The sequence below is a fragment of the Paracoccidioides brasiliensis genome (genome assembly GCF_000150735.1).
Source record: "Paracoccidioides brasiliensis Pb18 unplaced genomic scaffold supercont2.6, whole genome shotgun sequence".
NCBI lineage: Eukaryota > Fungi > Ascomycota > Eurotiomycetes > Onygenales > Ajellomycetaceae > Paracoccidioides > Paracoccidioides brasiliensis.
The window spans coordinates 936,151-955,835 of record NW_011371363.1 but is presented as its reverse complement, the minus strand read 5'-3'; the positions used below and the strand labels follow the sequence as shown (position 1 = coordinate 955,835).

Below are 19,685 nucleotides of genomic sequence, written 5' to 3'. Positions count from 1 at the left end.
CAACGGCCACCATCGCGTCCGCAAATCACCTCCTCATTTCTGCATCCCACATGCAGGCCATGAATAACGACATGGCTTACCCGCAGGCACCTATTCGCCGCGTGTATCTCATCAAAGATCAGGGCTGGACTCGCCGCGGTTACAAAATAACCACCCCGGACGAGCTCTCCTGTCTCTACAACGTCCACACCTCCAGCTCTCATCCAGGAGTAACACTAACCCGCCATCTCCAGCCAATCCCCTACCACGCGCCGGCATCTTCCATGTCAAGACTATCCGGGCAATTCTCTCTATCCGGTCTCTTGGGGCATTCCGAAAATCACCAGCAACCGGGAAGCCAGATTAACAACGACCATGTCGTTGCGACTGTGAACTTCCACACTCTCTCATCAAAGATTGATATTGGGTTCAGCACTAATCAGGCCATCGTCATGAAATGCCCGGATGCGTTCTCCAGTTCGCGCAGGTTTGAGAGCCTGACGCCGCTTGGTACGTTGGAGTGGAAGAGAGATGGGGGGGGGGCCGCGTTGGGAAGTCTTGTAAGCAGTAATCTGAAATTGGTGGATGGGGGTAAGCGGACTGTTGCCAGGTATGAGAAGAAGTCATCGATGCTGTCTAAGGAGAACGATGTGATTGCGCTTCTGGTACCGGAGTTGGATGGGTTTCTGGACATCGTGGTTATTACGTGCTTGGCTACACTTGAGTATAAGCGGACAAAGAATAATGCGGAGGATGCTATTGGCTCTATATGAACTTGCTGCTGCTAAGTGATGTATAAGAAGGGTATTAACTTTGTGCTTTATCTCTAATGTTTAATGCTATTTCTCTTCATTTATTTTTTAATCTTTCGGGGATAAATAACTACGTAACTATGCGATGCTATAAAAGATAATCGTTACCCCACGGTCATATTCCCCAGGTATGGGCAGGTAAGAACGCCACGGTGCATGGTGGCATTGGTTGTTCTTTTCTGTCTTCGAAAGACTGAGTTGGATGCGATGTTACGGAGATCTCTGTTCTGAAATAACTGCATGCAGAATTTGGTGTTTTCTTCTAAGATTGTTTGCCTCCACTTAAAAGCTCTCTCTCCATGCCAAGATTCAAGACTCAATCCAGGTAAATCACCTACCGTCTCTGTTTAACTTAACCAGTTCCACCCTTGCCCCATCACTCAGCTAAGCATTGCGAATTCAGATTCCACAGGCGCATGGTATCCGCAGGGATGCTAATGTATGCTCAAGAAAATCCCGCCAGTCTGAGGTAAGTAGTCCTCGAGGAGAAACAGGGATCAGCAAAAGAAGCAGAGTGGAGATGGAAAGGAAACATGCACACATATTGATCATAGCGCATGCTTAGTTATCTATATTTATACAAAAGAGTGAGCCGTTGTTAAGCTCCTTCATTTCTATTTCAAGGAATCCTTCGTCCCAGTCGCACCGAAGTCTGAGGGTAAGCGACGCAGTGGGTCAACGGGTGGGGCAGCAGGGGTCGAGCGAAATGCAAATGTTGCGCCCCCGTCCGTCTTTCGTCTAACCATCTATAAGACACTGGTAATATAGGACGAAGAGATGCCGCGGAATTACCACGCCCCCATTCAAATGCTACCTACCTATAACTTCCTATATTAAACACAATTCACACGGAATAGACATGACTGACTACCTGACACGCAGTTAGCTATGTTTTCCAGATTTGTTGCAGCGTAAACCAAGTCGAAGATGCTAACCGCCCCCCCCCCCCCCCCCTCCTCTTCCCTCATCTTTTTACCCGACTTCTTAGTCTTTCTTTTCTTTTCTTTTCTTGCCATGTGGCATTTTAGTTTTTAAGTTTTTCTCACATCCCTGCCGATTCCCGGACGGAAGTGTTCAGGGTGTGGGGTGGCGGGATGGTGGCTGTTTCAAGGCGAGAAAGAGAGTCGATCACACCCAACCAAGATATGGAGGATGTTCTTTTTTTGAGAGTCGACCCTGGCTGCACAGGGTATTGGTGCCACAACTCCCGTTTCATCTAAATAGTGCCTACAAAGCGGGCAAGCGTTTCAAGAGTGAAGGGCGTTTTTCTTGAGATGGTTGGGGTTAGAGGACTGGAAACTATTTGGAATGATCAAGCTGACAACTAGTTATACATTATGATCCCCAGGCTGGGTGATAGATAGGCTGTCTAGACGATAGGGAGACATAACTAGTTAGCAATCAAGAGCTGGAGAACGTCATGCGACTCAGAGGAGTCTGTTGGGCGCAACAACTGCAGCCTAATGATGGTGGTTTTATTGTGTCAGAGAGGTGGGATATTTCAATCAGTTCAACCGGAGAATCACACTCCTTTGCCTGTCTCTTCTTCTCTTCAACCTTCTTGTAGTTAACTACCGGTCCACGTTACAAGCTTGGAGCGTTGCCTTGCCATCCCCGAAGGAGTGATGTCCCACATAGAGACATCAGATCCGATATACTTTGCAAGGCAAACCATATTTACAGAGAATATTGCCCATCTTCCTAAAGACGCTGATCCCAGAGCCTCCTGGAGCCCGCCAGGAGTTCTGGCTGCCTCCCAGAAGCAGGTTGTTACAATCTTACAAATCCCCCTTGACCGCGCCAGCGAATCGGAGAAAGCAGACAAAAGCTGAGAACCAGCAGGAGTCCCGTGCATCATCTAGTTAGTCCGGAATATGAGTGAGCGATCGAGAGGGAGAGTAATGCATTTTCATCGCCTGGAGGGAAGAGTTATGTACGTGGGTTTGGGTTCTAGGAAATGTACCGGAGATTAACCGCAGAGCTGGATATTATATAGTTATCCCCGCAAGGGCTTGATAACCGCTGCGTAGAAGTAGGTAGAGAAGAGAGGAATATCCAAGCAATTTCAAGGCTCATTTATCTGTTTTCCGTGATCGCACTTTTAGCAGAGCGTATCTCTTAACCAGTGATTGATAATACATCATAGTGCCCGAAGAAAATAAAGGCTGGATGTTGGATGTGGTTTAATGGCTGGTTGAATGGCTGGAGTTTATATTAAATAACTAACTAACCCCTCAGGCTTTTGACTCGAGTTATGTGCGCTCTATTTACCTCCCGGTACTTTAGCACGCCGCCAGAAATCTAGGCTCGGCGCGGTACCTGCAAGGTCAACCTCCCCATAAAATTTCTCATGAAAAGGTAGTTTTATCAACCTCCCACTGAAAAACAATGATTAAATGGATCGTGAACTTGGTAAGCTAGACATTACTGGGGCTACCATCAACACCCATCTCTATATTCCCCATCCCCCATCTCCCTGTGTTGTTCATTGAATTAATTGTCCCCCTGGCCTGGTTGTCGCGGTCCATGTCCTGCCTGTCCCATTGTGGTTGGGCCCACTCTGCCGCCATTGCTGCTACACTCGAACGTCGACCTCAACCTCAACCTCAACCTCAACCTCAACCTCTCCTCTCCTCCTCCCCCCCCCTCTCCTCTGCCCATTTAAAACTCTCTCTCTTCTTCCCCTTTACGCTTCATACACCAATACTCCTCTCCTCTCTGGTCAGTTCGTGCTTCGTCGACTTCTGTGCTTGCTCCACCCCGCCCTAAGCCAGTCTTCGTGCCCCGTCCTTGTTCGCGCGTCGTGCTGCTGGCTCCCCACCTGGCTATCTCTCTCTTATTCATCCTGTCACGACCTCTGTTCACACAAGGGCTGCCCCAATCTAGCTCATCCAGGCCCGTATGGTTCTCCCCTCTCTTCTATCGCCTCTCAAAAGAGCGCTTGTCGTTTTACATCCCCTCGCTTTTCTTAACTGCGCTTGCTTGCACAATCGGGGCTTGGATGGCTAACGTATTCTACTGACCGCCCAGAAATAGTCTTCGTCCACTCGCACTTTCAACCTGCTTACCTCGCCCTTTGTAACCCTCCGCTCTTTTCCTCGCGCATCCAAATCTCTCTCTCATCCCATCATCCGACCACGAGTGTATTGCCGTGCCACCTGTTTCACCCATTTCTTATCTAATCCTGCCATATTCCATCGCTTCTCTACCGCATCGACTCTTCTCAATCTTCCGTGAAAATCGCTCATCACACACATCTTATCCTAGTTGAATCTTCTGTTTAACCTGCTTTACATCCACAATAGCCCTTTTTAGAGCTGTGTTTTCCTCCACCAGAATCCAAAATGGTTGTGGCTACTATCAAGTAGGTTTGCTCTATACCAAAGGGTGCTGTGCTGACAATGATCAACATTGGCGGGTTGCGGATCACAGTCCTTCGCGCAGCGAAATAATTTGCTAATTGACCTCTTATTAATTCAACAGATGCGTTGTGGTTGGAGACGGTGCTGTCGGCAAGACATGTCTACTGATTTCGTACACCACCAACAAGTTCCCCTCTGAATACGTCCCGACCGTCTTCGATAACTATGCGGTTACAGTGATGTAAGTTGTGTGACTTCCCCATTCATGTTCACACCACATCAGCCATGTGTATGGATCGTGTAGCACGTCCAGTCCCTGGGCAACTACCCACCAGCATTCTTCTTCTTCTATTCCATCTATCATCGTCGTGAGCCCGCTTTCCCTGTCAATTGCTGCGGAAAATCAAAAAGAAATGAAAAGAAACGAACAGAAAGGAAAGAGAGAAAGAAAGAAAAATGGAGCGATTTTCTCCGTGTCACTATGGCCCTCCGCTAACCAGGCAATCCAATTCTTGAACCACAGGATCGGAGATGAGCCATATACCCTGGGACTCTTCGATACCGCAGGACAAGAGGATTATGACCGTCTACGACCACTATCATACCCTCAAACCGATGTGTTTCTCGTCTGTTTCTCCGTTACATCCCCAGCATCTTTCGAGAACGTCCGTGAGAAATGGTTTCCTGAGGTCCATCACCACTGCCCAGGCGTTCCCTGCCTGATTGTAGGCACCCAAACCGACTTGCGCGACGACCCCAGCGTACGAGAAAAGTTGGCCAAGCAGAAGATGCAGCCCGTGCGAAAAGAGGACGGTGACCGTATGGCAAAGGATCTGGGTGCTGTCAAATACGTCGAGTGCTCCGCGTTGACTCAATATAAACTTAAGGACGTGTTCGATGAGGTGAGCTAAAAGGATTTCTTCCCCCTATGCAACCATATATGAAGCAAGGAAATAAGAACTCTAAGCACATCTAACCTCCCTCTTCTCCTTCAATCCAATCCAGGCAATCGTCGCTGCGCTGGAACCAGCCCCAAGTAAGAAGCCTAAGTGTGTCATCTTTTAAGTCGTTTCCATATACTTCCCTTGATACAAAATACAATAGACCTATACGCAAAGCGTGGAATTCTAGCTTTGTCCGATTTTCGCTGTTTCGTTTGGTTGGGCGTGCGCACCCTAGATTCGGACTCAACGTACGTACAAACATGGGCTCTATTACGCAAAAGTTTTCCAGATATACACCAGACAACGAGGGAGAAAGTGTTTCAATGGTCTGATGGATGAATTTGACGCCGAAATTTGGATTGGGGAAAGGGAAAATGGGCCGACATGGATTATTATTTTATCTCTTAAATCTGAATTCTGATCCCACCAACCCTTCAAAAGAAGTATGCCGCAATTGAAAAATGCACAAAAGAGCCAAAACAGTTATTCCAAGCAAGGTTTCGCAAGTTCCGTCAATTGTTATTTCAGTTTCTGTTCCTTTTGTTCCATTTTCCATCATCACTCCTTTTCCACGTCAGCTTAAACCAACCTGTCCTGTCCTTTCTCCCCTTTTTTTACCTCCTCCGATTTAACGTTGAAGCTGATCGATCCTATCTGACTTGCTGCGCACGTCTTAACCCTTTCCCCACAACACGCCCCCTCTCTTTGCTTTTCATTTTATCCCACTCTGATATGCTGTGGTCCCAGTTTTTTTTTTTTTTTTTTTTTTTGTTTGTTTGTTTGGTTGTTTGGTTTTTTGGTTGCTCTTCCGCCGGTGCACATGGCTTTTCTTTGCGTTTTGTTGTCAATGTTTACTACCTCGATTTCATGCTGGAATTGTTCATTTTATTAGTTATCTGAATTGGTTCTGATCTGATTGGTTTTGCTCAGTTTTAACTGAACTGCGTCTTTGCATTTTTTCCCCTCTACCCCATAGCCCCCTTCAATCCAACATGCGCATTGTGTTATTATACTGTTTGCTCGCAGCAGATAAAGAGAAGAGTTCCTGCGACTTGTCTCGTTCCCCCCCCCCCCCCCCCCCCCCCCCCCCTCTTTCTGGTTTTTTATTGTTAGCCCGCAGGGGAAATAAGAGAAGGGACCAAAGATGTAAAATTTGGTTTTGGCCCCTTTTTCTTCCTTTCTCTTCTTTTTCTTCCCTGCCGACAACCCAGGACCGTGGCCCCCATGAAATTCCCAAACAAGGGGAGGCGCATGGGGCCCACCCAAGGGGGAGTCCGAGAGAATAAAATTTTTTTGTTTCTCCGTGAGGGCTGCGGGAAACGGAAAGGTAGGATTTTTAAAATATAAATGCGAGTGTGGGGGGCGGGGGTTTTGAATCATGAGGGGAACCCAGGGGGGATAACTTCCCCCAAGCCCAAGAGTGCTCTCTGGTGAGGATAATATTTAACTGAATTTGTCTACATACGCTCATCTGTAGAACTTTCTTAAAAGTATATGATAAAATCGATATATAACCCCCCCCCCCCCCCCCAACAAAGGTTGACAGACCTCTTCGAGCGACCAAACATGGGGGTGAAATTGGGATGTAAATTTCAAGATGGATAGGGGAGAAGGCAATAACATCTCATCGAAAGTTCATCGTGTCGTATCCTTTCTCATCCTTCTCGTCTTTGCCCTTCTTCCCATAGCCCCACCCCCCCACCCTCTCCCTCTACCCCACATCCTCCTTAGCCCCCAACTTAACCATTCTTGACATAATCTCAAACGCAACCTGCGTAACCGCAAGCGCAGTCCCCTCCGCAACATTATCATAGCTAAGCGAGACTCCCACAATATCAGCACCAACAAGATTCAACTTCTCAATCCCGCACAGAATCCTAATCAGCTCACGAGTAGTCCAACTCCAAACCCCATCTTCCTTCACCCGGCTCCGGCGTGACAGTTCCCAGGGTGATAGAAGGATCCAGCACGTCAATGTCCAGACTCCGAGTAGACAGGTTCGTCCGGAGAAAGTCCTATGCGCGATATGATCGTGTCGATTACGCCATGGGCGCCGCTATCATCGCTATCATCAGCATGGATGCGCAGGAATCCCTGCTCGGGTCCCGGATTTGAATAACCACCATCATCCAGACCGGTCAGGCGCGTGCGGAGACTAGCATGTGCAGCACTGGTGTTGGAAATCAACCCCTCGCGACTGGCGGTGTGGAAGAAGCTGCCGTGGTTGAACCGAGAATGGTCCGAGGTCCAGAACGCGGAGTTCCATATTGGGTTCCCGGTGTCGAGGTGTTGCATCGAAGTGAAGAACTGTGATGAGTTTTCCGTAGATTTTGGACGAGGCACGCAGCGCGCTGGGAGGGTGATGCTGCGGTCACCACCAAGCGTGATGAGGTCGTGTTTCCCTCGCGAAATACCACGGATGGGGTTTGGAACGTCACGCGTCGCGAGTTCCAGGAAGGCTTCGTGCATCTGCCGCTTTGCGAGGGCATTGTCAAAAGTGTTGGCGGGGATATTGCCACAGTTGAGGATGCGGGCCCAGTTTAGATATTGGTTTATGCCGGCACGGATGTTGTAGCTGTTTGCGGGGATCTGACGGGCACTTGCAGCCCTGATTGCGCGGGGCCCGAAACGGGCGGGCCCCCCCTGGGCGGTAGGAAACTGCGGTATCGAAGGGGGCGCCGAGGATGGCTATGTCGTATGGTTCATCAGGCTCAAGGAGATGGAGAGGGGCGAAGGTGGAAATACCGGCAAATCCCCACTGGCATGGAGAAATTAGTTACGTTACTAGTTTAAACCACTTCAAAAGCAAGGAAACAGCCAATATATATACTTGTGGGAATATCAACTTATTTAGCTCTTGATCCCACCTTTTCAGAAGCTCCTCCCTCTGCTCAATTGGAATCTGTTGTTTTTCATGGTCATGATCGTCTCCGCAGTGTGCACACGTTCGGGCGAAGACAAGAGGAACAACCTAGTTTGAATGCTATTGAAGAGTCATTTCTTTCCTTAAAGAAACGGGAACTCCCCCATATAAGCTGGAGGGAAATATCTTTAAGCTGGCAGCCATCCCCAGCAGTATTTAGTATTTCACTATTTTTATACCATCTCAGCGTTGGATGGGGCTTTTACGCAGATACGGTAACATCTTAAATTGAGGCTGCGGGGGTTTTTTGCAGCAAATGCTGAGTGATGAGTCAGCACGCCGAGACGTTCGAATTTCATCATAGAGAAAGTAAATAAATCACTGACAACTGACCAGAGAGAGGAGAGCAAAAGACTTGGGCATAGTTATGGGTGACGACTTATATATTACTAAGTTGTTTTCTTGTCCAGAGCTCTTGGTGAAATGAATAGCTAGCATCTCAACTTAAATTGTCCATACCGCTTTTTCCCAAGTCATTCTTCTGAACCGGCACCAACTCAACTCATGCTATCGGAGCAGTGGTGTGACTGGTGTCATGCGCAGGGTTGTGGTTACAGGATTAGGCGCAGTCACTCCTCTTGGGATAGGTGAGTTTGGGTCTTAGTCTTTGTGATCGGTTGGAGCCAGAAGCGGAATCATTGATGTCTGCCAATATGCTCTCAGTTGCCGTCTAAATGTCGGTTCTTCACTGGATATGTTATTGACTGCTTTAGGTATACGACGCACATGGAAACGACTTTTAGACGGCCACTGTGGCATTGTTTCGGTAAAAGATAGAGACCCCAGGTACAAAGATTTACCATGCCAAATCGCTGCTCTGGTCCCCGAAGGGCCCAAAAGTGAAGGTGGTTGGAATGCTTCAGATTGGTTGAGCCGTGATGTATGTACATTATATTCGGATCCTGTCAGCTCGACTTTACATTCGTGGAGACTTATGGCCGATCACAGGCGGAGAGAAAGACAGCAAAATTTACACAGTATGCCCTGGCAGCTGTTGAAGAGGCTTTGGAAAATGCAGGCTGGAAGCCTACCACTCGTGAAGAGAGGGAAATGACTGTGAGGACGCCCCCTTACACCTGCTCTTTTCCTTAGTGGAGTTGGATGGTTAATTTTCCGTAGGGTGTATGCTTGGGATCTGGTATTGGGAATTTTGACGAGATATACGATACCTCCCTAGCTTATGATAAAGGGGTATGTTAAGGACTTTTTTTTTTTATAATTACAGCCCCGCCCGGCCCTCGACGGATTTCCTTCAGTAGGATCTACTTATGTTAACCTTTGTAGTAGGGCTACAGAAAGATTTCGCCACTCTTTGTTCCCAAGCTCCTTATTAACTTAGGTGCTGGGCACATATCGATGAAATATGGATTTTCCGTACGTTTTTACTCTATTACTACTCCATAACGTGTGTGCTGATAATCCAGCCTAGGGGCCAAATCATGCAGCCACAACTGCATGCACAACTGGCGCCCATTCAATTGGTGATGCATCCCGCTTCATTGCTTGCGGAGATGCAAATGTAATGATAGCGGGGGGCGCCGAGTCATGCATACACCCGTTGGTCATCGGGGGGTTTTCCAGGTGCCGAAGCCTTGCTACATCATACAATGACTCACCGGAGAAAGCCTCAAGACCATTCGACAGAGACCGTGAGGGATTTGTTGTGGGAGAGGGTGCGGCAGTTATTGTCTTGGAGGTACGTGTACCCTGCCGTTCTTATGTGCTCCTATAAAGGTCCTCTAAAACCAGCCACTCTTGTAGGCACTTGAACATGCGAAATCCCGCGGTGCGAATATATATGCTGAACTCAGGGGCTACGGCTGCTCCGGAGATGCATACCACATGACGGCACCGAAGGATAGCGGCGAGGGCGCTTTATCCGCTATGAAACGGGCACTGAGGGACGCTCAAGCCCCTCCTGGCAAGGTTGATTACATCAATGCACATGGAACGTCGACGGTTATTGGAGACGCGGCGGAGAACTTTGCGATTAAATCTCTTCTGCTTGGCCAGTGGGGGAAGGAGAGGGCAGCTGACATCAACGTCAGCAGCACGAAGGGCGCTATAGGGCATTTGCTGGGGGGTGCTGGGGCGATTGAGGCGGTGTTTTCTGTTCTGGCCATTCATGAGGTATGTATATCATCATTTTTAGCGGGCGATCCGTCACTGCCTGAAGCGTTGTGACTTGTGAATCTAACCTTGTGCCAGAACATACTGCCTCCTACGATCAATCTGGATAATACGACGGATGAATTTGACTGCAACTACGTGCCCAATGCTGCTCAACAGAGGCGGGTTGATTTGGTCCTGACCAACAGCTTTGGCTTCGGGGGAACGAATAGCAGTATTTGCTTTGCTCGATATACCAATATTTAACTGCTGGATATACCCCAACGGTTTGTAACCGTTTTTTCATTTTTTTTTTTCCTTTTTTCTCTCTCCCATATTTTTATTTTATTTTAATTTTTGCGCGCGAATATGGATCTGCCTTCTCTTTTGATTTGATTGGGTTGATTTACCTATTCCGTCACATCGCGGGTGATATCTTGGATTAAATTTTTTGTCCTGACACAATCCGTGTTCTGCTGCCTAAAATCTGTATTATTATATTTCAAAATGCTGTCTACTACTCCTTCAAAGGGGTTTCCAGTAACGTGGCTTTCTCTTACCGGGGAATGCAGCTATATGCCTTAAATGTATAAATATCTTTTGCTCCTCTTCGTAAATATTCTGATGATCTTTTTTACACTTTCCGATGCCTTCAGTAATCTAGCGCACGTGACCAATCTGCCAAACTCTCCCCAAAAGCCAAGTTCAGCCGATCAGAAACAACTGCATAAAACCATCTGTATAAACTCCCGTCATATCCCCATAAGATCAACATCTTCTGAGCCCACAGGTAGCCCAGCCATTTTCTTCAAAATGGTGACAAACGGTGCTCAAGCCCGAGGTGAGATCCCCTTCTCCGACACTTCCGAATCCTTGAACCTTGTTCCCGTCTGCCACTACTGCATCTGTTGCTAAGGGAGTAAAATGGCAAGAATAAATTAACACCGTTGCTAATACATAAACTGCCATCTCTCTTTCTGGCTCCAATGGTGACAACAGCATCGTCCGTGGCTTCAAGTTCGGGACCTAGTTTTGTCGATGCTTCCGGATACAAGTTCAGTGATAAGGATAATCGGCTCGGAAAGCTCAAGGTTACGAAGAAGACTGCAGCGAAGAACGCGAAGACTGCTGCTGCTGCTGCTGGGAGAAAGGAGTCAGAGAAAATGGGTAAGAGAAATGTGTATTTGGAAACGTGTGGTTTTATGCGTTTTGTACGAGATCTATCGTCTTGTCGTGTGGACAGTGACAGCAGCTACTCTATGAGAAAACCGAGCTGACATTTCCTCCTCTTGCTTTCGCTTGCGGAATCCAAAGATGGAGATCCCGACTCCCGCGCTTCCACATCGCCCATTCTCCCTGAAATGGACGATAAAATTGTGGCTGTCTTCCCCAATGGCAAGCCGCGAGAGACTCAATTGGAAACGGTGATATGCAAACATTGTAAACGACCAGTTCTACGACAAACGGCAGCAGAACATATACGAGGCTGCCTGAAAGCAAAACAAGAGAAGGCACGGAAGAAGAAAGAAGCTCGGGATGCTGCCAACAGGGCGAAAGAGAAGGCATTGGGGAAAGATAAAGGGAAAGACGGGGATGAGAAAGGCGATGACAGATCTGGAATTGGTGGCATGGATGATGACGACGCGGTGAAGGGACAGAAGAGTGCGAAGAAAAGTGCCGGTGGGGACGATGGGACGAAGAAAGGGAAAAAACGCAAGGCTGATATCGATGATGATAAGGACAAGGAACCAAAGAAGAAGAAGAAGAAAGATGAACCGAAACCCAAGGCGGCCAAACCAAAGGGCCCTGTCGACGTGGAGAAACAATGCGGTGTCCCCTTGCCCAATGGCGGCCAGTGTGCGCGGTCTTTAACCTGCAAGAGCCATTCCATGGGTGCTAAAAGAGCTGTCCCTGGCCGCTCGTTGCCGTATGATATGTTGCTTCAGGCATATCAGAAGAAGAACCAGGCACGGCAGCAAAGTGAGTTCTTACTTCTAGTGTTTGCCGTTGCTCCCCCTTTCCCCCTCGCCCCATTTGATTTTATTTTAATTTTAGCTCGTTTTTTAATTCAGGTTGCTGACTTGTATGTCATAGAGGCCGCAATTGATGCGAACGCTCCGATCCATGACGATCTAGATGGCAACGGCCCAATCGACTCAGACGAGGAGAGAGATGCAGTGATGGCGGGCCTGGCTCGATCAAATCATCAACCGCTAGTAACCCACCCTCTCATCCCAACCAGACGCAAATACCACCTAGTGCGTATGAAGGAAATGCTTTCACAGGTCCTTGGTGGTGCAAGGGGGGGTATTTTTTCCCAACCACGCGATGTGACCAATCAGGGTCAGGGTGGAAGGGCTATGTTGACCTCAGACTCAACCAATATCGCAGCGTCCCCCACAAGTGCTGTCGACCCTTCTGCGCAATCTGCGGAAACTTCGAAGAAGCCTTCAATCTCTCAGCAGGCGGCGCAGAATCGAGTTTCCCAAGTCACAGCCGCAGCTGCGGCGAAAAAGCCCGCTACTATTACGACTACTACTGCTACTACTGCTACTGCAACAACAACAACAACAGCGGCAGCAGCAGCAGCAGCAACAGCAGCAACCAGTACTGCTACAGGCTCTGGAAGTGCAACCGCAACTGCAGCCTGATCATGCGGATTCATGTATATTTTGATGATGCTTTCGATGTCGCTTAATAGCTACGATGACGAGTTTCTCGATAATATTCAGGACATTATGGCGCATTAGGGTTATTCAAGGCGTTTCTGGAAATGGGATGGAAATTTTCCTGCGATATGAGAGATGATACCCCTTGTTTTGTGCATTATACAGTTTGATTTTTCTCACTTGGTTTCAGGTTTTTAATTCTATGTTTGTATATCTGGTTCAATTGTTGTTGCTGCATCTGTCCCGGACCTCTGTGTCTGTATATCCCTACTCTCCCAGGGGCCGATCAATTAAGTAGAACTGGAATGGAAGAATAAACATTTTAGCTTCGCTATCATTGTATTGTATTGCGAAAAGCATATATTGATTTATCTTCCTTACAAAGCATAGCGTAGATCGGTAAATGTGTCTTTTGCTGTACCGTCGCATACTTTGGTGCCTCAGGCCCCAACCCTCACCCCACCCACCCACGTCTTCTACTCCTTCGATGCTCCTCCAATTCGCAGAAAATGAAATAAGCATCCAGAGACTGCTACGTTTACGAGACATAAACGGCCACATTCCTTTACCTACCTCTTGCACCGTCACTCTTCCATCCTCAGCGAATTCTGATATTTTCTCCTGTCGCGACTCTCCCCCACCACCACATCGCATCGTTACGTTAAGAGCCCTCCCTCCACAGCCTATTGAAGTGCCCAAAACCCCCCCCCTTTCACCTCTCCGCCCTCCAGCCTGGAAACCGAGCGCCATGAGCCACTTGACTGTTCCCGACCTCGACAAAGTTGGCATAAAAGCCGAGCCGCAGCTGGCAGACCAATTCCGCAGAGAAGTCGCACATCTACTGGGTCGCTCCTCTCTCGGATTTCCAGGAGCGCAGCCCGTCAGTTTTGCTGCACGACATATCGCCGAACTACAGAAGAAAGATTACTATGTTTGCGAGAAGACAGATGGGATTCGCTGTCTTTTATACTTCGCCCGCGGTGACCCGGATTCCGATACGCCTGAAATCCACTATCTCATCGACCGCAAGAATGACTACAGATACGTCCCCGGCCTGCATTTCCCCCTCCCGGACGATGATACCTTCCAGAGTTTCCATGTCGATACGATTATTGACGGGGAACTGGTTAGTGATACATATGAAGACGGCTCGTCGCAACTGAAATTCTACGTCTTTGACTGCCTCGTCCTGGACGGGACGAGTCTTATGCACCGCACCCTCGATAAACGGCTGGCCTACTTCAAGGAGAAAGTCCTCAAACCATATAATGCCATGTACAAGAAATACCCGTCGGAAAAGCAACACCGCGCTTTTGCTGTGGAGGACAAGTCTACGCAGTTTAGCTATGGGCTTGAAATGATGTTCCGCGAGATAATACCTAAAGTGAAGAAAATCCACGGTAACGACGGTCTCATCTTCACCTGTCGCAGCACGCCGTACAGAATCGGCACAGACGAACATATCCTTAAATGGAAACCTCCGCAAGAGAACACAGTCGATTTCCGCATGCGCCTGCAATTCCCTCTTGTAAAGCCGGACGAATCTGACGACGGAAATCCGGGAGAACCGTACCCGGACTATGACGCGATTCCCACCTTCTACCTCTTCGTCGCCCTGAAGACAAACGAATACCTACCCTATGGCACCATGCACGTCACCGAGGAGGAATGGGAGGCGCTCAAGGCCATGCAGAAGCCGCTCGATGACAGTATCATTGAGTGCTACAAGGACGACGAACATCGTTGGCGCTTCATGCGGCTGCGCGAGGACAAAATGGATGCCAATCACATTTCGACTGTGGAGAGTGTCATTGAGAGTATTGAGGATCGTGTTGGTGAGGAGGATTTGATTCGTGCTGCGCCCGCTATCAAGGCTGCGTGGAAGCGAAGGCAGGCTGAGGCGGATATGGCGAGGCAAAAGGCTGTGGAGGAGGAGAGGAGGAGAGGAGGAAGAGGAGTATAGCGCCGGGTTGGGGGTTGGCAGGGCTGGGGATGAATGGAATGGGGGCAAAAGAGGAAAATTGAGGACGGAAAGAAGTGCCAAAAGAGGCTGGACACGGTCTGCTGGATACGGATGAGGAACATGAGGTGGGTACGAACTGGAATGACCTATATATGTAACCTTTTTTAAGTATTGCGTTTTACTATTCCTTGTGTTTTCTGGTATTGCGGGAGGCGTTTCTGTGCATGGTTTTCTTCAATGCGGATACTTCATATACCTCGTTCTTCATACTAGACTTCCTTATTTCTGGTTCCGTTGTTCCTTTCTTTAATTGGTGCTTCTAATTTTCGAGTGGAAGAATTATTTCTTAAAAAAAGTTAGATAGCACGATACAATTCTATCTTCTACCACAACGTGCCCGTGACGTATAGACGGAGGAAATGACAGCAGAACAAAATCAACAAAATATACAACGGAAACGTATGAGACGCCGCTAATGGTAACATGAAACTATACACATACCGCCGTCTTCGCCCTGCCTCAAGCCAACCAACTTGAACAAACTTCCAACACTCAATACTCAAAATCATCATCCACCCCCCCCTTCGCAGCCGCAACGTTCGCCACACTTTCTTGCTTCCTATACATATCCGCCACAGTCCTCGTCGTCGTCGCCTCATCAGGCTTCTTATCCTCCCGACTCTTTATATACCTGGGAAACCGGAGCGAAATGCCCTTAGCGGTCCCATTCTCGCTGCCCAAAATCTCATCGGCGGCAGCCTTATAGCGCGGACTAAGCGTCAGGTCTGCCGCTTTGACTTCCCAGACATATTTGGGCTCGAACCAGACGTCCGGCTGGTCCTTGGGGACGGAGGAGTGGTCGTAGAAAGGTTTAGGACGGTCGATGACGAGTGGGGAGAGAGCGCTGTGTAGTTCTTCGAGGAGCGCTTCGGAGAAGCCGGTGCCGATGTTGCAGATTGTTTCGTAGTTTTGGGTGGTGGGATTGTAGGCGGCGAGGAGGAAAGCGCCGTAGACGGATGTGCGTTTGCCGCGTCCGTAATAGGCGCCCAGTACGACTAGGTCGAGAGAGTCGCCGATTCCGGCTAGGTAGTCTTTTTTAACCTATTCATTTTTAGAATATGTGAGAAAGCTGTGAGGTGTTATGGGGCTGGTTTTAGAAAAGAAGACGTTTTAAACTACCTTGAGCCAATTCCGGCTCCGTTTACTGGGTTCGTATCCGCTTTCTTCCGTATCAAGCATCTTCACCATCAGGCCCTCACAGGATGCTTTAACACTCTCGTCGAGCAACGTCTGAATTTCCTCGAGATCACTGGTATCACCGTGCTGGGCGAAGACGAACTCGCCTTCAACGGGCACAAACGCCTCATGCAGTAGACTTCTTCGTTCTCGAAGGGTTTTCTTCACGGTGGGCTATATAAAAGTGTATCAGTATCGACCAGTGCTCGATGGCCCAGCGATTTGAGAAAAAGAAAATCCACAAATAACTTACTTCTCCATTCAGAAATAGCAAATCAAACGCAAACACACAGACTTTAACCTTGACATCTTCCGCCTTGACATCCTTCCGCTTCCTCGTCATAAGCTGCTGAAATGGCAGAACCTTCTTGCCCGCAACATCCCACGCCACTGTTTCGCAGTCCAGCACGAAACTTGTAGTGCCCTTCTTAACCCAGTTCTCTAGTTTGCTAAGGATATCCGGGTACTTCTTTGACAAGTCTTCAGAATTGCGAGAGAAAATGGCACATACGCCCCCTCCGTCTTTCTGTAGGGTTGAGGCCGTCGCACGATATTCAGAGATTGCCTCCCGACTAATATAATGTATTTGCGCTCTTTCACCATCATACTTGTACTCACACGTAAAGTTTTTACCTTCGAAGCGATCGAGAACCTCAGTGATGGACTTTGTTGGTTTAGCCAACATAGGTTTCAGCGGCACTCCAGGTTGCAATTTGCATTTATCCTTCAAGTTGAAGATTCCATGCTCAAGCATAGCCGGAATAATAACTTCATATGAAGGAAGTTCACTAACAAAATAAAATAGCAATCTGGTTAACAAAAGGACTCGATGTGAGAACAGTGCAGCTGAGCTCTTACCTATACACAGATTTAAGAATCTCTTCACCCTTCGCCAGTTGTTCAGTAGTAGGTGCTTTTTTCCCTTGCAGTTCAACCTCGTGGGCCACCATCGCATGAGCGAGTGCCACGAGTACCGTCCTTTCAGCAAGACCCAGACGTAGTTTACCTTCAAGGAAACGAATGATAAATTTGGCCTCACTTGGCCCGCCCTTGTTGTGCGTGATGTCAATGCCTTTCGATCCCTTTCCTGCCACAGCAGCATCGGCAGACGATAGCAGCTTTTTAATAGCTGAAATCTTCTTGTCTTGAGATCCATGGCCCTGTGTCTTAGCAATTGCAAGAAGACCATCATGAACCCCTCGGACAGTCAATGGTTTGGGTTTGAACATGGTTGGCTGGTTTGAGCGGCTCTTGGCAGCTACAAGTCCAAGATCGCCGATTTCATGCTGGTCTGCTTTGATCACTGCCAGGCTGCGGCCTGTAGATTCTCCAATGGCCTTCATGATGAGCGATTCGCCAATTCCGAGTTCGATGCCGGCATAATCAGCAGCGAGTTTGTTTAGCATTAGCTGGACGGTTGGGAGGAGGTCGTTTGGGGTAAGGCGGAGCACCTGACGAAGGAAAAGAGAGCAGTGGGATAATATAACCAGCCGTTTTGTCGTCATTTCGATGAGGGAAAAAGTGGTGCAGAGCGCGGCATATGGAACTGGGTCTCCAACTTTCCAGTCTGGATAGGGATCCTTCCCACTTGATTTCAGTACCTGCTGCACTGTTTCTCTATCCTTCTGAGCAACTTCTGGCGTCTCTTCTCCTATTTCATCATCATTTACAGAATCTACATCGTCCTTTTCGGCGGATGTGGATTCCTTGGTTTCATCAACGGGCTCCTTCACTTTCTTCGGGGATTGTGGTGATTTACTTCGACCTTTAGCTTTGGAAGCAACAGGCTTTTTGTCAGCAGTCTTGGGCTTTGGAGATGCGCGTTTCTTCTCTGGTGTAGACCGCTTTCGTCTCTTGGTAGCCGGCTGAATGTCAGACTCTTCACTCTCCTCTTCCACGTGGGTTTTGTCTCGTTTTAGTTTCTTGGATCCAGGAGAGCTGTTCTCGCTCCTGCTATCCGGTACCTTCTCAGATCCGCTATTTGCATCCGATTCCTCCTTTCCCGCAGCAGGAGGAGGGCTGTCGCCCTTCGATTCTCCACCAGCCTCAACATCACTCATTTCAACATCTTTCTCCCCATTACTTAACTTTTCATCATTCGTTTCTGTGGCGGTTTTCTCCTGTTTCTTTTTGTCCCTTGTCCCAGATGAAAATGCCAGGGTAGATTGTTTTTTCAGAACAGATGCGGAACCAGCATTGGCACCAAAGAACTTCCTATAAAAGATACATAAAGTCAGCGAGGAGTCAAAATACTTGACGAATTGTCAAACTTTATATCAATCTCTCCAACCATCTGTGGTCAAATGCACACTTGATATACGAGCGCCAATCCCACTAAACGAAACCACAGCCCTCATAGCATATATATATATATAGAGCACACAGCAATACGGCATACACTCACGCACCCGATACTCAACTGCGGATCTCTAACGTACCCCAAAGTAGCCTGTTTCCCACCGCCACCGCCACCACCACCACCACCTCCTCCTCCTCCTCTCTGCATCATATCGTCCACTTCTCCAACCAACGACAAAGAACCGTTAGAAGCCGTATAAGCCCTGCAGGGTATCACAACCAAAACAGCCCCTCGAGTCTGCCGTGGACACTGACAGCTACCAGCAGCACACACAGCTGTCGAAAAAGGTCTATGTCTTTCTCGTCTTTCTAGTCTTCTATATGGCAAGTTGGGGACTAGGCACCCGCGATAGCTAGGCGTTTGGTCCCCGGGGTGGAGAGCGGTGCTGTGCGTTCCAAACTGGGGAAGGAGGTTATGCGGTGAGGTGAGGAATGGAGGAATGTTGATTTTGGCGAAGGGAGAAGGGAGGGGAAGATGGCGCATAAATTAGTTTTGTTTCCTTTTCGCGCTGTGAGCGGGGGGTTGGATGGATCGATGTATAATTCCTTTCTCATTGGGTTGTGTCCGTAGATTAGATTCCAGGCAGTCATTCGATGTATTTATTCGACGTTGGGTTAGGCCAGACCGTATAATATCAAGAGGGATGGATGGTAATCAAAACTCGTCAAAGCAGCCACAACCCGCTAGGGAGAGACGTGGAAATTAGAAGTAGGGGAAACAGGTGGGGAGGAGGTTCAATGGGGTGTTTGGTTCTGCTGGTTCTGCTGGTTCTGCCCCTGTTATAGTTAGGCAACCAGCTGCGTCCTGGAATTAGTTAGTTGGTTCGAGCTTGGGGTATCCAAGCGCATTTTTCCTCGTTTCAAGCGGTGACAGGAACGGGACGCGTCGATGGCACGTGATATCGCGATCCGCTGGAAATCGGGCTTAGTTGTTGATTCTGCATGCTATTCATCCGAGAAGGAAAATTCCGCAATCGATTAACCTAGGATAGACCGTAGAAATATATATACCGAAATCATTTAAGCTTGGAGTCGGTCTACTTATAAGCTAGTTATTTCTGCCGTTGAGTTTCCCATCTTCACGCTCCCCCGGGGTTAACAACGCCAAGATTGAATCCAAAACACATTTTCACATTTTAGACTTGCAAGGAAAGGGAGTGCTGCAAGGCGTGAGTCTTTTGACGATGAATGTTGGAAACTGGCTTGAAGAACTTATCCTGTTTGAAGAAAAGGGCTGGGGCTGCGGTTTCTGTGAACCGGATGCCCCACCACTATTCGAGTTACTGCTGTTTGTTGGGGGAGGGGGAGGGGAAATAGATGTTGTATTTAC

The 19,685-nt window shown here is 48.3% G+C and overlaps 8 protein-coding genes across 8 annotated transcripts; 5 read left to right on the top strand and 3 right to left on the bottom strand.

Annotated features, from left to right (window-relative positions):
- Positions 1 to 50: 50 nt before the first annotated feature.
- Positions 51 to 752, top strand: PADG_05371 (uncharacterized protein; the record flags this gene model as incomplete). The annotated part of the gene is made up of 1 exon (XM_010762412.1): positions 51 to 752. One exon carries the CDS (start codon positions 51 to 53, stop codon positions 750 to 752), a length of 702 nt encoding a protein of 233 aa, XP_010760714.1.
- Positions 753 to 1,405: 653 nt separating this feature from the next.
- Positions 1,406 to 3,361, bottom strand: PADG_05370 (uncharacterized protein; the record flags this gene model as incomplete). The annotated part of the gene is made up of 2 exons (XM_010762411.1): positions 1,406 to 1,537; positions 3,215 to 3,361. 2 exons carry the CDS (start codon positions 3,359 to 3,361, stop codon positions 1,406 to 1,408), a joined length of 279 nt encoding a protein of 92 aa, XP_010760713.1.
- Positions 3,362 to 4,135: 774 nt separating this feature from the next.
- PADG_05369 (cell division control protein 42) lies at positions 4,136 to 5,429 on the top strand (the record flags this gene model as incomplete). Its single annotated transcript, XM_010762410.1, has 5 exons — positions 4,136 to 4,155; positions 4,275 to 4,394; positions 4,677 to 5,055; positions 5,159 to 5,202; positions 5,258 to 5,429. The coding sequence occupies 5 exons, from the start codon at positions 4,136 to 4,138 to the stop codon at positions 5,427 to 5,429; spliced, it is 735 nt and encodes a 244-aa protein (XP_010760712.1).
- Positions 5,430 to 6,808: 1,379 nt separating this feature from the next.
- PADG_05368 (uncharacterized protein) lies at positions 6,809 to 8,383 on the bottom strand (the record flags this gene model as incomplete). The annotated part of the gene is made up of 5 exons (XM_010762409.1): positions 6,809 to 6,974; positions 7,082 to 7,785; positions 7,928 to 8,068; positions 8,200 to 8,279; positions 8,347 to 8,383. 5 exons carry the CDS (start codon positions 8,381 to 8,383, stop codon positions 6,809 to 6,811), a joined length of 1,128 nt encoding a protein of 375 aa, XP_010760711.1.
- A 172-nt stretch (positions 8,384 to 8,555) lies between these two features.
- On the top strand, positions 8,556 to 10,396 carry PADG_05367 (beta-ketoacyl-acyl-carrier-protein synthase II; the record flags this gene model as incomplete). The annotated part of the gene is made up of 8 exons (XM_010762676.1): positions 8,556 to 8,607; positions 8,734 to 8,900; positions 8,969 to 9,076; positions 9,140 to 9,211; positions 9,308 to 9,394; positions 9,450 to 9,716; positions 9,782 to 10,150; positions 10,229 to 10,396. The coding sequence occupies 8 exons, from the start codon at positions 8,556 to 8,558 to the stop codon at positions 10,394 to 10,396; spliced, it is 1,290 nt and encodes a 429-aa protein (XP_010760978.1).
- Positions 10,397 to 11,115: 719 nt separating this feature from the next.
- Positions 11,116 to 12,780, top strand: PADG_05366 (deubiquitination module subunit SGF73; the record flags this gene model as incomplete). Its single annotated transcript, XM_010762408.1, has 3 exons — positions 11,116 to 11,296; positions 11,444 to 12,109; positions 12,224 to 12,780. The coding sequence occupies 3 exons, from the start codon at positions 11,116 to 11,118 to the stop codon at positions 12,778 to 12,780; spliced, it is 1,404 nt and encodes a 467-aa protein (XP_010760710.1).
- Positions 12,781 to 13,285: 505 nt separating this feature from the next.
- PADG_05365 (mRNA guanylyltransferase) lies at positions 13,286 to 14,761 on the top strand (the record flags this gene model as incomplete). The annotated part of the gene is made up of 1 exon (XM_010762675.1): positions 13,286 to 14,761. The coding sequence occupies one exon, from the start codon at positions 13,286 to 13,288 to the stop codon at positions 14,759 to 14,761; it is 1,476 nt and encodes a 491-aa protein (XP_010760977.1).
- Positions 14,762 to 15,313: 552 nt separating this feature from the next.
- PADG_05364 (DNA ligase (ATP) CDC9) lies at positions 15,314 to 18,839 on the bottom strand (the record flags this gene model as incomplete). The annotated part of the gene is made up of 5 exons (XM_010762407.1): positions 15,314 to 15,862; positions 15,938 to 16,171; positions 16,251 to 16,785; positions 16,856 to 18,211; positions 18,406 to 18,839. 5 exons carry the CDS (start codon positions 18,837 to 18,839, stop codon positions 15,314 to 15,316), a joined length of 3,108 nt encoding a protein of 1,035 aa, XP_010760709.1.
- Between the last annotated feature and the right edge of the window lie 846 nt (positions 18,840 to 19,685).